The 12,596-nt window shown below is 39.0% G+C and overlaps 1 protein-coding gene across 5 annotated transcripts in view; it reads left to right on the forward strand.

The window, feature by feature from the left end:
• Positions 1–2,595: 2,595 nt before the first annotated feature.
• Positions 2,596–12,596, forward strand: part of Suco (SUN domain containing ossification factor) — a 56,273-nt gene continuing 46,272 nt past the window's right edge. For 4 of the 5 annotated variants that reach the window (XR_005873765.1, XM_040737584.1, XM_005071342.4 and 1 more), the window contains exon 1: positions 2,746–2,952. Coding sequence is in view for 4 of the 5 variants with exons in the window: in XM_040737584.1 (XP_040593518.1) it covers positions 2,891–2,952 (62 nt within the window). In the remaining variant the exon portion in view is untranslated. Of the gene's footprint in view, positions 2,953–12,596 lie in introns of all 5 variants that reach the window. The other variant, XM_005071341.4, reaches the window with a different exon arrangement.

A 12,596-nucleotide genomic window follows, 5' to 3' on the forward strand; every position in this document is an offset into this window, starting at 1 on the left:
AAAGACTTGCTACAGCGTAGGGCATGCCTACCAGAAGGACCCTGTAGCAGGTAGGGAACTGCAGAATGCTAGGAGAACCTGGCAGCCAGCTCTGCATTAAAATGTTAAATGAACACCTCATTAGTCATTTTCCCTGGCTTTGAGACCTAACAGTAATTACATCTACTTATGGCTCAATAGGACAACTATACCTGACACTTCATTGGCTTTTTATTTAAAAATGTTATCTTATTTGTATGAGTGTTTTGCTTGAACATATGAATGTGCACCATGTATGTGCCAAGTGTTTGCAGAGGTCAGATGAAGGTGTTGGATCCTTTGGAGCTGGAGTTACAGATGGTTGTGAGCCATCGAGTAGGTGCTTGGAACTGAACCCTGGTCCTCTGGAAGAGCAGTAAGTGTCAAGCCATTTGTTCAGCCCCAGACTTTTTCAAATATTTATTTTTTTTCAGGTAGAGAGGACTTTGAATGTACTCAACACAAAGAAATGATATATCTTTTAAGTGATAGGTATGTTAGTTACACTGTTTGATCATTATACATTGTATACTTGTGTTGAAATGCTATAGTGTGCCCCATAAATATGCATAATTTCTGTGTGTCAAATACAAGTAATTTTTTTTTCTTTAAAAGGGCTGATTTGCTGTTTTGAGATGAGAGGGATAGGAGGTAGGATAGTAAAATTGGTATTTTCCAAGGCTTGACTTGCTCATGCACAGAAAGAGAACCTCTTTGGTAGCAATCTTTTGAGGATTAACAGAGGTATACCAGTTCCCTATCTTGATTAGCATAGTTCCTTGATTTAGGAAACAAGCAGCAGGTGGTAGTTCAGGAGCCCAGTACCCGGGAGGCTAAGGAAGGAAGAATGTGGAATTTGAAGGAAGAATGTGGAATTCAAGGCCAGTCTGCATTACATGGACATTGTGTCTCCAACCAATGCATAAAAAACATTTGAATACTAATAATTCGGCTTTGTTTTTTAGGTAAATGCTGGTCTGTAGTGGGAAATACACAAAAGGGTTTTATTGTCATATAACTAAAAATGGCATCAACAAATGATTCGAACTGCCAAATATTTAACTGACAGTTTAAGGAGAACTCTTCTGAGGACAGCATTAACATCTTTTGTAGATTTGCTAACATTTGGTTGTATTATTTCCAAGAATTACTTGGCGGGTTCTTTCATTCCCTGGACTATATAACTCACTTAACTTAGATTCTTGAAGAAAACACCACATCTCAAAAACGGTATTCATAGGCATCTTCCATGCTTTTCTACTATGATGACATGAATAAGTATCGCCACTCTAAGGAACCCCCCCCCAACCCCAACACAGGTAACCCAACCCTGGGTCCCCTTTCTCCACTTTGTTGAACAACTTTCTTCTTAAAGTAGTTTCCAGTCTCCCGGTAGGGAAAGGCAATGAAAGCAATAAAATAATTTCACCTTTATATTTTGTATCTAATAAAATACCCATCAGTAATGACTAGATTCTATTAGTGTCAGAGTCTGTAAGAAATGTGCCGCCAGACACAAAACGAGGCCAAAGGTCCCTTCCAATAGCTGCCTTTCAGGATCATAAAGCTATTCGAAGAGATGTCTGGCAGAAACCATAAACATTCGGAAGTTGCACGCCAATGCCCCCTAAATTTAGGGTCCGGGGCTCCCAGATCCGTGGAGATTTGGAGTCTCCATGCTGTGGACTTCTAACATTGAGTTGTGTTGACCAGTCCATAGCAAAAGTGTGGAGAAGGTCGCTTTCCCTGCTTTTGGGGTGCCCTAGGACGCGGAGCGCCTGCAGTGTCCTATCTCTCAGCAGCAAACCCAAAGCCGGAAATAAGACAACAAAAATGAACTCTTAAATCTATCTCAGGAATCTGGCGGGCAGGGAGCAATTCTCACTTAGGTGGAAGAAAAGCTCAGTCTCTTAGCCCCAGCCAATCATATGAGAGGAAACCTTGACACGCCTCTTTCTACCTTTCAATCAGCATCTACCTCAGTAAGCCAGACCTGCTGCCACTGGTAAACCGATTTTTAAATTATGTTAGTAAGGCTTTCTACTGGAAGACTCCATTCATCCTAGGCAATTCCATGGCTGTGATCAAAGGGAGAAAAGTGGACGTAACAATGACAAAACTAGTCAGTCTGGAGGTGAGAAGTGATACTATAAAATTCTAGAATCAAACTCGCCGGTTCTAAGGAGAAAGAAAAGCCGGTTCGGGTAGGAGGACTACAACCCCCAGGTGGCCGTGCGCGGAGGCGGCGCGCGCAGCAAGAGGGGCGGGCCATTCAAAGGCGGAAGGCCGAGGGTCACAGGACTTCCTGTTCGGACGCCAGCAAGTGGGCGGGGCCTGCGTAGGCAGGGCGGAGGTTGAGTCTTTTGGGAGCTTTGTCAGCGGAGGGGGCGTGGCCCGCGCTGAGACTGGCGGTGTGCGAGCGGAGAGGGACGTGGGTGACGCGTCTCCTTCCAGCTCAGCGGAGTGTTGAGGTGTTGGGGCCCGGCCGGCGATTGGTTGTTCAGAGGCGAGTACGCGGCGGCCGTTGGTCGCTGGCAGCACGGAGCGAGGGCCCGGGCGGGCGGGGCGGGGATGGCGAGGCTGTGGCGGCGACGGCCGGAGGAGGCGGGCGCGGGCGAGCGGGCGGACACAGCGGCGGCGGCGGCTGTCCCCGGAGCGCCCCTGTGAAGCGTCCCTGTCCGCGCTGCCGTGGGCTTGTCGGGGAGGCCGTCCGGGAGGCGAGCCGCTGCAGAGCCGTTCCTCTAGCGCCACAGCCCTTCGGACTCTCGGTCCCATCCTCGCGCTCCTGCTCCGGCTCCTCCATCTTGGCCTCGGCAGTGGCTGCTGCGGGGAGGATGTGCCGCCTCCTGGCAGGGGGAAGAAGGAGGAGAAGATGAAGAAGTACCGGCGGGCCTTGGCCCTGGTCTCCTGCCTCTCTCTCTGCTCTCTAGTCTGGTGAGTTGGGGCGACCTCGCGGGGACTTGCCGTGGGCACGATAGGGGAGAGGGAGCAGGTCGGGTCACACCCCCAAGACATCTTGGCTTTTAGGGGTTGCGGGTGCTCCTGCCCCCAAGCAGGGCACGCGGCAGCCACCCAGCTCTTCCTCTGGAGATTATCGAGTTGTGTTTTGGAATTTACAGATTCCGACAGAGAGAGAAGGGACTAGAGGGGGTCACTTTGTGCCTTTGTACTCAGGTACTCCCGCGCTGCAGCTCGGGCAGTTTGGGTAGTGTTCAGAAAGCTGGTGAGTGAGTAACTCGTTTTTACTGTCAGTCATTTGCTTTCATTATGAGGTAAGGGCATGGGCGAGCCAGGTGTGATGTGTTCCGGACCTGTGATTTTGAAAACGTGAGTCGTCATGAGGGTAAGAGTAATGTATAAACAGTTGTTCTTCTGGTCAGGTCTTGCACAATCTTGACCTGTGGGACTTTGGGAGATGCTGTTCGTGAAGCACGGGTTTGGGGTGTATGTCCTAGGAAGTCCTTTTTCGGTTAGCTTGATGGAGAATGTATCACAGATACATTATCTACCATATTTTTTTGGTCATGTCCTTTGGTATTGGGAGAGTAATGTCATTTGCAACCAGTTCCGTTCTTTGTCTCTGAAACTTTATGGAGTTCAAGCTAATTTTCAGCACATCTCTGGATTTTGAGGAACAGACATAGCTTTGAGCCAAAGGATTGCTAATGGTGTACTTGGAAAAGCCATTCTTTCTAAAGGAATTCTCCCGGGAATTCCTTCAGAGTCATGACATTTGGTTACCAAAACGATGGCTTTTCTGTCAAATTGATTTTGTTTCTTGTATTAAAGTCTAGGCAGACTTTCTTATGTACCTTTTTGTTTTCAAAGCACCACAGTAATTCCGTGTTTTGTTTTCAAAGCACCACAGTAATTCCGTGTTTATGGATGTGTGATGGAATCCAGGGGCTCTGGAGTTGGAGACTTGTTGCTCATATGGAGTAATATATTAATAAGAGTGAAAAGACACTTGCCTGTCTGAGAAAATTTGACTTGCAAGGAGTTTTATATTCTGGAGAGCAGAATGTTTGGTCTCTTGCTTGCCATTCTGAACCCTTTAATTACTCCTTATCAGAAACAGGTATCAGAAACCCGTGTAGGATTAGACATCTGTTTCTTAGAGTTGGTGAGCTTCTCCTACTGATCATTTTTTTCTTCTCGCATTCAGAAATTGTCTCCACATTTTGAAGAGTGTTGTATGTTCATATTCTAATCAATTTCTGGGATTTACTCCCTTACCCTACTAGTATTACTGCATTTTAGTTTGATCTTAACTGTCATAGTTTGATAGGTTGTGATAAAACCTTTCTGTTTTTGTCTTTCCTGCTTAGAGTAAGATTTACCTTAACAGAAAAACAAAACTCATCTTATCCATTTCATTAATTCTGGTTGGTATTTTTTTTCTTTTACACACTATTAATCACAATTCTTGGTTGAGTAGTACAGTGGATTCTAGGTGTAATTGTAACATAACTACAGAATAGCAGTGGTAGCCAATATTTATTCTCAGATGTGCCAAGCATGTGGCATGTGTACATTTTAGCATCTTTGTCAGCACAGCTCTCTCAGGTAGGTATTACTAACTTCATTTTGGATTTTACAGATGAGAAAGTAGAGAGGCTAAGGTTAAGCTTGTAATTGAGTAACATGGTTAAGGTTAAGCAGCTACCTACATTCTGGAGTTTAGATTTGAAGCCAAGAAGCTTATAATACAGGTTCCTCACTCCAGTGGCTTTTGACTTTAGGTTAAATAAGGCCTGTGTTATTAGACAGATAACAGTACCATCACTTACTAGATACAGCTCCTTGAACATGTTATATAACTCCTTTGAACTTTAGTCAGTGGAGTCTCAGTCTGATAAAATTACTAGAAGTAAATGAGATAACACACACAGGCCACTCTTTATAAAACAGTAAGAGCATTCTATGTATTTCATTATAAAATCATTCAAAGATGTTTTTCTTATGTTTACCTTGTAATAAACATTATGACTCTTAAACTTAAGCGTGAGCAGCCTATCTTCTTTTTAGTACTGAAGCTATAGCGACTAAGAAGCCCCCTTGTTAGTTCCTACTGCTGTTGTAACTAATTAACAGAAATTCAGTGGTTTACACATAGTTATTTTATAGTTCTTGAGTGTGTGTACAGGAGTTCAAAATCAGTCTCACAAGGCCAAAGTGGACAAGGAGGCATGGCTGGTTCATTCTGGAGGCAGAGGGAGGGGGGGACGACCGACGACACACACTCCATTTCTTTGACTTTTTTAGTTTCTAGAGGTTGCTTGGATTCTCTCTTGTCTCACATCACTTCATCCTCAACATCTGCTTATGACTCATCTTCATGCCCCCTCATTCTCCTATAAGGACTTACTATATTGGGTATACCCCTTGGTCAATCTAGGAAACTTCCATGTTTCAGAATCTTAATTTGTTGAAGTCTTCCAAGTCTTATAATATAAAGTATGATTTTAATTATTGGCACAGGGAAGTTGATCATAACACTGAAATGGAAGATGTGACCCATACATTTGAGTAGATATTATGAGTGTATCCCCTAATTAGTAAAACTTTGTGCATGTGCCTTTACAATGTGTCTTAATTATTTGTTATACACCTGTGTCAATATGACATCAGTATATGTAATTATATAGTTAGGCATTTAAGAAAGGTAAAAGTATTTTGCTATTACCATTTGCTTTCATTAAAGTCATAATTTTTAGTGAGCTGTATGATTGACTAGATTCATCTCAAATGAGGAATGGTTTATACTGGTTAGTCATAGTTTTGCTATTTTCTTACTGGCTTATGTTTGTAATATCATGTTTGTTGGTTATTTTTTGAAATAAATACATGTTGTAAGGGTTTATTTAGTTAAAACAAGATAATCCCTCAATCTTATTAGCTGGACACATGTCACCCACAGTGAGTCATAGTATGCTGGAGGTAACCTGCTGCTTGTGAACTTGCCCTCTTCCTTTGGATGTGATTTCTAGCTATAGTACTGCAGTTTTTGATGTGTGTCCAGCTAGCCTATAAGATCAGTGAACCCTTGCATCAATCTTAGCAAAGACTTGTTTTTAAATAGTAGTGATCTCTTCTTCCTGTGCCTTAAAGGGTGATGTTGGAAGAGCTAATACTTAGAGGAGCTTGACACTTAAACAACTCTGATGTATTTGACAAATAAAATAAAGATGAGAAGCATCAAATGAATTTGTATTTTAGGGTATCCTTCCTGTCACTGTTATCATTTATGCCTTTGGGTCAGTTATTTCTGTGAACCTCAATTCTTACATGTTAATGATTTCCAAGGTGGATAATTCAAGCTGGGAGACTTGTATTACAAGCAGAGGGGACATTTTTATGGGGTTATCTAGAGTGCTTAGTAGGGATAGGAAGAGTTAAAAAGGAATGTTAAAATTAGGTTTTGAGGAGATTTGATTGTTGTTCAGGAGAACTATGATTTTAACCAGACAGAGGATGAGCAAGTGAAGTAGGTTAAATGAGAACAAAAGAGACTATATTGATATTTTAATTAGATTACTATAAAAGATGGAATGTATTGACTGACAGACTTTGAAGGTGGTAGGCTATAAATGGGGATACAGTAAGAGAACACTGGGAGCTGTGTAAATCAAGATGATGACCTTTTTTGACCTTAGACATATGTCAGTATAGTTTTCGTGGATGGAAAATATTTTATTTTTCATTTTCTCCCCTTGGAGAAATTCTATTTCTATTTCTGCATTCTTAATTTTGTTTTTTTCTCTGTTTCTTATTTTTGTTACTATATGAGCAGAAAAAGGAGAAACATAAAGACCATGTAAACTGTTTTTTAATTATTGAAAATTCCTATTTTACCTGGAAATTTTTTGTTTTACTCGTTTTATGCTTCTGTAAAGACTTTAAAAAAAGACTTTGAGTCTATTTCCTGAATAAAGTGATATTCAGAATAAATAAACTTAATATGAAAAGACTGGACAAAATCCAAATTTACTATGTATAGTCCCATCTGGTACTGGGAAAGAGTGTGGGGTCATTATAAACAGTGTCAGATCCTTCATATAAGCTGGATGAACTAGGTTGCTTTAGTGGGACTAGATCTGTGAAATGTGGAACATCTTCTGTGCAAACATAAAAAGGCAAATGATTCTTTATAATGTTCTTTGAATTATTTTTAGGAGGTGGAGATGTGGCTCATGTTGCCATTTAAGGTTATTAGACATTTGAAGATGTTTTTAGGATGTAAGTAAAAATAGGCTTGGAAGACAATAAGAAAAGAATCAAAGATATTAGCACTTTATCTTTGAACATTATCATTTCATAATTTTGCTCGTGACTAGTAAATTCTTTCACTTCACTCAATCTAAGTAGAGAAATTAATCAGATACATATAGTTAATATTCTTGCACTTATAATGAAAAGGAAGTAATTTTGAAAAGTATTTAATTGCTTTTTTTCCCTCTCAAGTCATCTTCAGCTATGAACATTATACATGTAAATGCTGTATATATGCTTATTTTATAGTTTCTCTCTATGTAGAAATAAATAAAACACCCTACTTGAAACAATGATTTATACATTTCATATTGTTCTTTGGTACAGAAAACACAATTTTTACTTATATTACCTATGTTGTTTTCAAGACCATATTATGAAGTGTTTTTCCAAAGTAAAATTCTGCATGTCACAAGGGAATGGGAAATTGCTTTTGAGTATTTGCAATATAAAAAATATAATCTCTTGGGATATACTTGTTTCACTAATGGAGTGCTTTTTTTGTTTGTTTTGTTTTGTTTGCTTTTGAAGGGCCTCTCTTTTTTGTGTGTTGGGTATAGAACCTTGGGGCTTCTCAAGTACTAGACAAGTACTCTACCATTTCTATACTCCAGACCCATAACTTTATTTTTATAATGAATTACTAAAGTGATTTTTGTATTTTACATACAAGTAAAAGTGACAGCTAGCTTTATTTGTCTTATAGTGTTGACATGGTTCTTAGGTACTAAGCTCATTTTGTATATTGTATTAATTGCTATATATATATTCTGATTAATTCTCTCGAGATACTATGGTAGCTTATTGAGTTAAATAAGGAAAGGCTATATATTAGGATTTAGAATACTCCACAATTTTTTCACAAATTTATTTAAAATAATACTTTGTTACCCACAATGTATTTGGTACAGAGAGGGAAACAGTAAGTGTGGGACTTGGGCCTTGTGTACAAGTTGATTGTCATAATACAGATAGGTACCTGCATTACAGTAGTGGCAATGGCCTGATGCCATTTTATGATCATTACAACTCTTATGAAATATACAGCCCTTTCAGTATAGACATCTTCATTTAAAGATGAAGACACATAGACATTAAGTAACTTGACAAGTTTTCTCACAGATAATATGGGATGGATCCAAAAGTGAGGTAGCTTTGAGGTGAGCCTGTGTTCTCTTAACTGTCATTTTCTGCCTCTATGCCAGTAGATGACATTGGACTAGTGTCTTTACCTCCTTCTTTATAGTCAGATTTCTTATTGAAAATGGTGCCTGGATGAGCCAAGGGAGAATTTAACAGCAGGAGTTAACAACTTGAAGCTCACTTTCCGGGTGGGCAGTAGTCACCATCCCAGAACTAGGGAGGCAGAGGCAGGTGGATCAAGGCCAGCCTGATCTATGGAGCAAGTTCCAGAACAGCCAGAGCTGTTACACTGAGAAACCCTGTCTCCAAAAAACAAAACAAGCAAAAAAAAGTACACTAGGATTCCTACCTAGAGTAAACTATATTTATGGGTATTTTTGTTTTTTGTATTCAATTTAGTATTACTGGATTAGATAAACCCAGCTATTTTTATACAGCCAACATTCTAAGAGTGTGATTAAAATGCTAATGAATCAAAAAGCTGAGGTCCATAGTAGCTATTAAATGTAAAAATTAGGGCTGGAGTTGCCAGGAAGGCTTGAATGTATGTGTCAGTCATAAGCTCTCCTGTGTGAACAGGTGCTTCATGAGCTGAAATAAGATGCTCTGTTGCTGCTAATATGAATGGTAGCTGTATCTGTATGTGTGTGTCTCACTGCCTGCAATGAGCAGATGGCATTTAATTGTCAAGGGGAAGAGTATGGGCAAATTGATAATGAATAGATAGAAGTGGTAAGCCTAAGGAAAAGTCGTATTTATGAGATTTGATGAATTTTATAAGTAAAGCCAAAGAGCTAGATGATAACTGTCCAGCAAGGGAAGTAGTTTTGAGAAGGTTTTTTTTTTTGTTTTTGTTTTTGTTTTTTGATATTGCTATGCTAGATGTATTTCAGGAGACTTCAAGCAGAGTAATTGAGTTTGCCACAGCAAGAATGTGGTTTTAGAAATGAAGAAGAGCGTGCATTAAGCACAAATTTTGTGCAAGTAAATGATGTGGTTATATAATAGGTTGTGAAGTTGACCTGTAGTGCGGAAGCATTAAGTAGGATTCAGAAGTGTTGTAGTAGTTTGTCTCTGAGCTGCTCTTGTTGAGCGCTCCTTTCTTACCTCACTGCCAACAGATCTACCAAGACTCTCATGCCATGTGTTGCATTCTTTGTAGGAGTCTGCCAAATAAGAAAAGGTAGTTTACTGAAACATGTAGATGAGAACATAAACCCTTATCTTAAAAAGTATGAATTTATGAAATAGGTTCAGAGAGAGGGGAAATTGTGTTCTTATCTTGTGTAGGTAGTATACAAAAAGAAATTGAAGAGTTAATAAAAGATTGAAAGAGGAATGGTCTGTTAGTTGGAGGGGAATGGACTTTCTAAGCCCAGAGTTGTATAGGACTTAAACATTCAGGCCTGAGAGATAAAAGACTGGAGTTTTCTTTACAGAGAAAATTATTTTTGAAGCAGAACTGAGTTTCTCAGATGAGTTAAGAAAGATGACAAAGAAAGATAGCCTTGAAGGCTTGCTATGCTGTTGCCTTCCTGTAATCCCAACACTTGGGAGAAGAGAAGATCAGGAATTCAAGGCCAGCCTCTGCTACATAAGAGGACTTAGTTACATGAGATCCAATAAAAGGATAGAAAGGAGGAAGCTGGAAACAGAGAAAGACATTTAAGATCACTTTGTCAACAGTTAGAGTCTGACAGAAATACCTTGTTTGGGAGGTGGCAGGCATGCATTCTTGCATATTTATTTGGTAGTCTGGAGGCAAAAGCATACTTAGAATACTCAAAATAAAAAGTTAATAGTTACACTAGCCTTACACTTTTTATTTTAATTTTTAAAATGATTTATTAAATTTTGTACATGTGTGTATGTCTCTGTGTGGGTATGTGTATATATATATATATATATGAATGAAAGAAAAAGAAAAAGGTATAACTATTAAGCAAAGACTCTGGAGACCAAATGACACTTTGGTTTTGTTTTATTACCAGTGTTTAACCAGAATGACGTCCATGTCATTTACTCATTTCTCACAAGTCTTGTATTACTTAATAGAATTTTGTAGTTAAAAAAACTTAAGTAGTAATGGTAATGAATGAAACCTGTGCTTTTACTGTTGAACTATACTGCCCTAAATGAATGACCAGCACTGTGTATCAAGAATAAGATGTGAATTTGGTATCAGCAGCATTCTTTACCCTGATATAATTTCTTTAGTGTGTTAACTACTATTTGATATACTGTAGATGATTAGATTCCTTTACATGCCTCCAATACAGTCCCATTGTAGTTTGGCTTAGGTATCTAGTTCTTATATGGTTATGTCTATGTTATTCACAGCCAATCATGTTGTACAATCTAGTAGCTTCCTTTTCATTATTGTTTTCCCAGAAATACTGACTTGCTTTTACTAAAGTTGCTTACTTTTCCAATTATACTGTATACTTCAGACTTTCAAAGGCTGATCAATTAGGTCATAAATTTCACCTTCTATCAGACCCATGAACCTGTGATAACCTTCTGTCTAGACTGGTTACCCTCTGTTCCTTGTTTCTAGCTGTCATCCTGAAGCTTCTCTTTCTAGACACAGAAGAACGAGTCCCTTTGACCTTCCTATGTCAGTACCATATTCTGTAATTGTAGCTTCAGGTAGGTCTCACCAGCCCATGCATGCATTAGAACTGTCTTTACTATTGCTAGCCTGCTTTTATTTTTTTCAGAAGGTATCTATCCTTGTAGTTTATAGATGAGGCTTTCAAGTCTTCTTTATATGTCCCTATTTTGAATTGTGTTAAAATGGTATTTTTAAGTAAAGCAGTTGTCTAATATTGGCAGTCTCAAATAGTTTGATTTAGTAGTTAGTAAGTTTGTGTCTTTTATTTATTGCAAATAAGGACTTATGCAACATTTTATATTTAGAGATGTAATTTTTATATCTAACTTGTAATAATAACTTGTGTAAATTCTTTTGGATTTTACACTTATATGAACTCATCAGTATACAGATAAACTCATTATTTGAAACTCATAATAATTTTAGTTTTTTATTTTGGTACCTTTTTTTAATTGAAAATAGATTTTTTTTTTCATACAGTATTTCTGATTATGGTTTTTTCTTCCCACTATTCTTTCCCAACTCCCCACCCATCCAAAACCACTCTTTTTTCTCTTTCTTATTAGAATACAGACTTCTAAAAAATAATAAGATAATTAAGTAAAAACACACAAACCAGAGTAGGATTAAACAAACATTAAGAAAAAGGACTAGGTGGTTGTGGTGTGTGCCTTTAATCCGAGGACTCAGGAGGCAGACGCAGGTGAATCTTCGAGTTACAATTTAGCCTGATCTACAGAGCAAGTTCCAGCATAGCCAAGTACTTCTCAGGGAAACCATATCTTTAAAAGTCAAAAAAAAAAAAAAAAGCCAAAGAGAAAGTACAAAGACAGACAGACATGCATGCACTCACTCAGACATAGATCCCAGCAAAACACAACTCTAGACACCAGAAATTAATATATATGCAGAAGACCTGTGAGGGGAAAAACAAGAAACAAAACAGCTTCATGAGACAAGGACCTCCAGAAATGCCATTGAGCTCATTTTGTGTTGGCTATCTGCTGATGGGCATGGAGTCTGTCCGTAAGAGTGGTTTGTATACACAATGAGACTCCATTGGAGAAAACTAATTTTCCCTTGGGAGCCGTTATCAATTGAAGATAGCTTCTGGATTAGGGTTGGGGCTTGTGTTCACTTCCCCTCTCAGGGCTGGGATCCCATCTGGCAAGACCTGTGGAGGCCCTGTACTTGCTGCCACAGTCTCTGGGTTCATATGTGTCAGTCCTTCTGGCGTTTTGAAGATCTTGTTTCCTTGGTGTACTTCATACCCTCTGCCTCTTAAAATCCTCCCACTTCAACTTCTGAAGGGTTCCCTGAGCTCTGAGGGGAGGGATTTGATGGAAACATCTCGTTTAGAGCTGAGTATTACAAGATCTCTCACTCTGCGTTGTCCCGTTGAGGAATACCTTTTTTGTTGTTGTTGTTGTTGTTGTTTTTTTTTTTAGCCTCATAGCCTTGACAGTAGGTAGACGAGTGATGCTGATCTTGTTTCAGAACTACATGGACTATTTTCATTTTTTAAAAATATACTGACTTTTTTGATTAT

This window comes from Mesocricetus auratus, unplaced genomic scaffold, assembly GCF_017639785.1.
Source record: "Mesocricetus auratus isolate SY011 unplaced genomic scaffold, BCM_Maur_2.0 Super-Scaffold_100676, whole genome shotgun sequence".
Taxonomy (NCBI): Eukaryota; Metazoa; Chordata; class Mammalia; order Rodentia; family Cricetidae; genus Mesocricetus; species Mesocricetus auratus.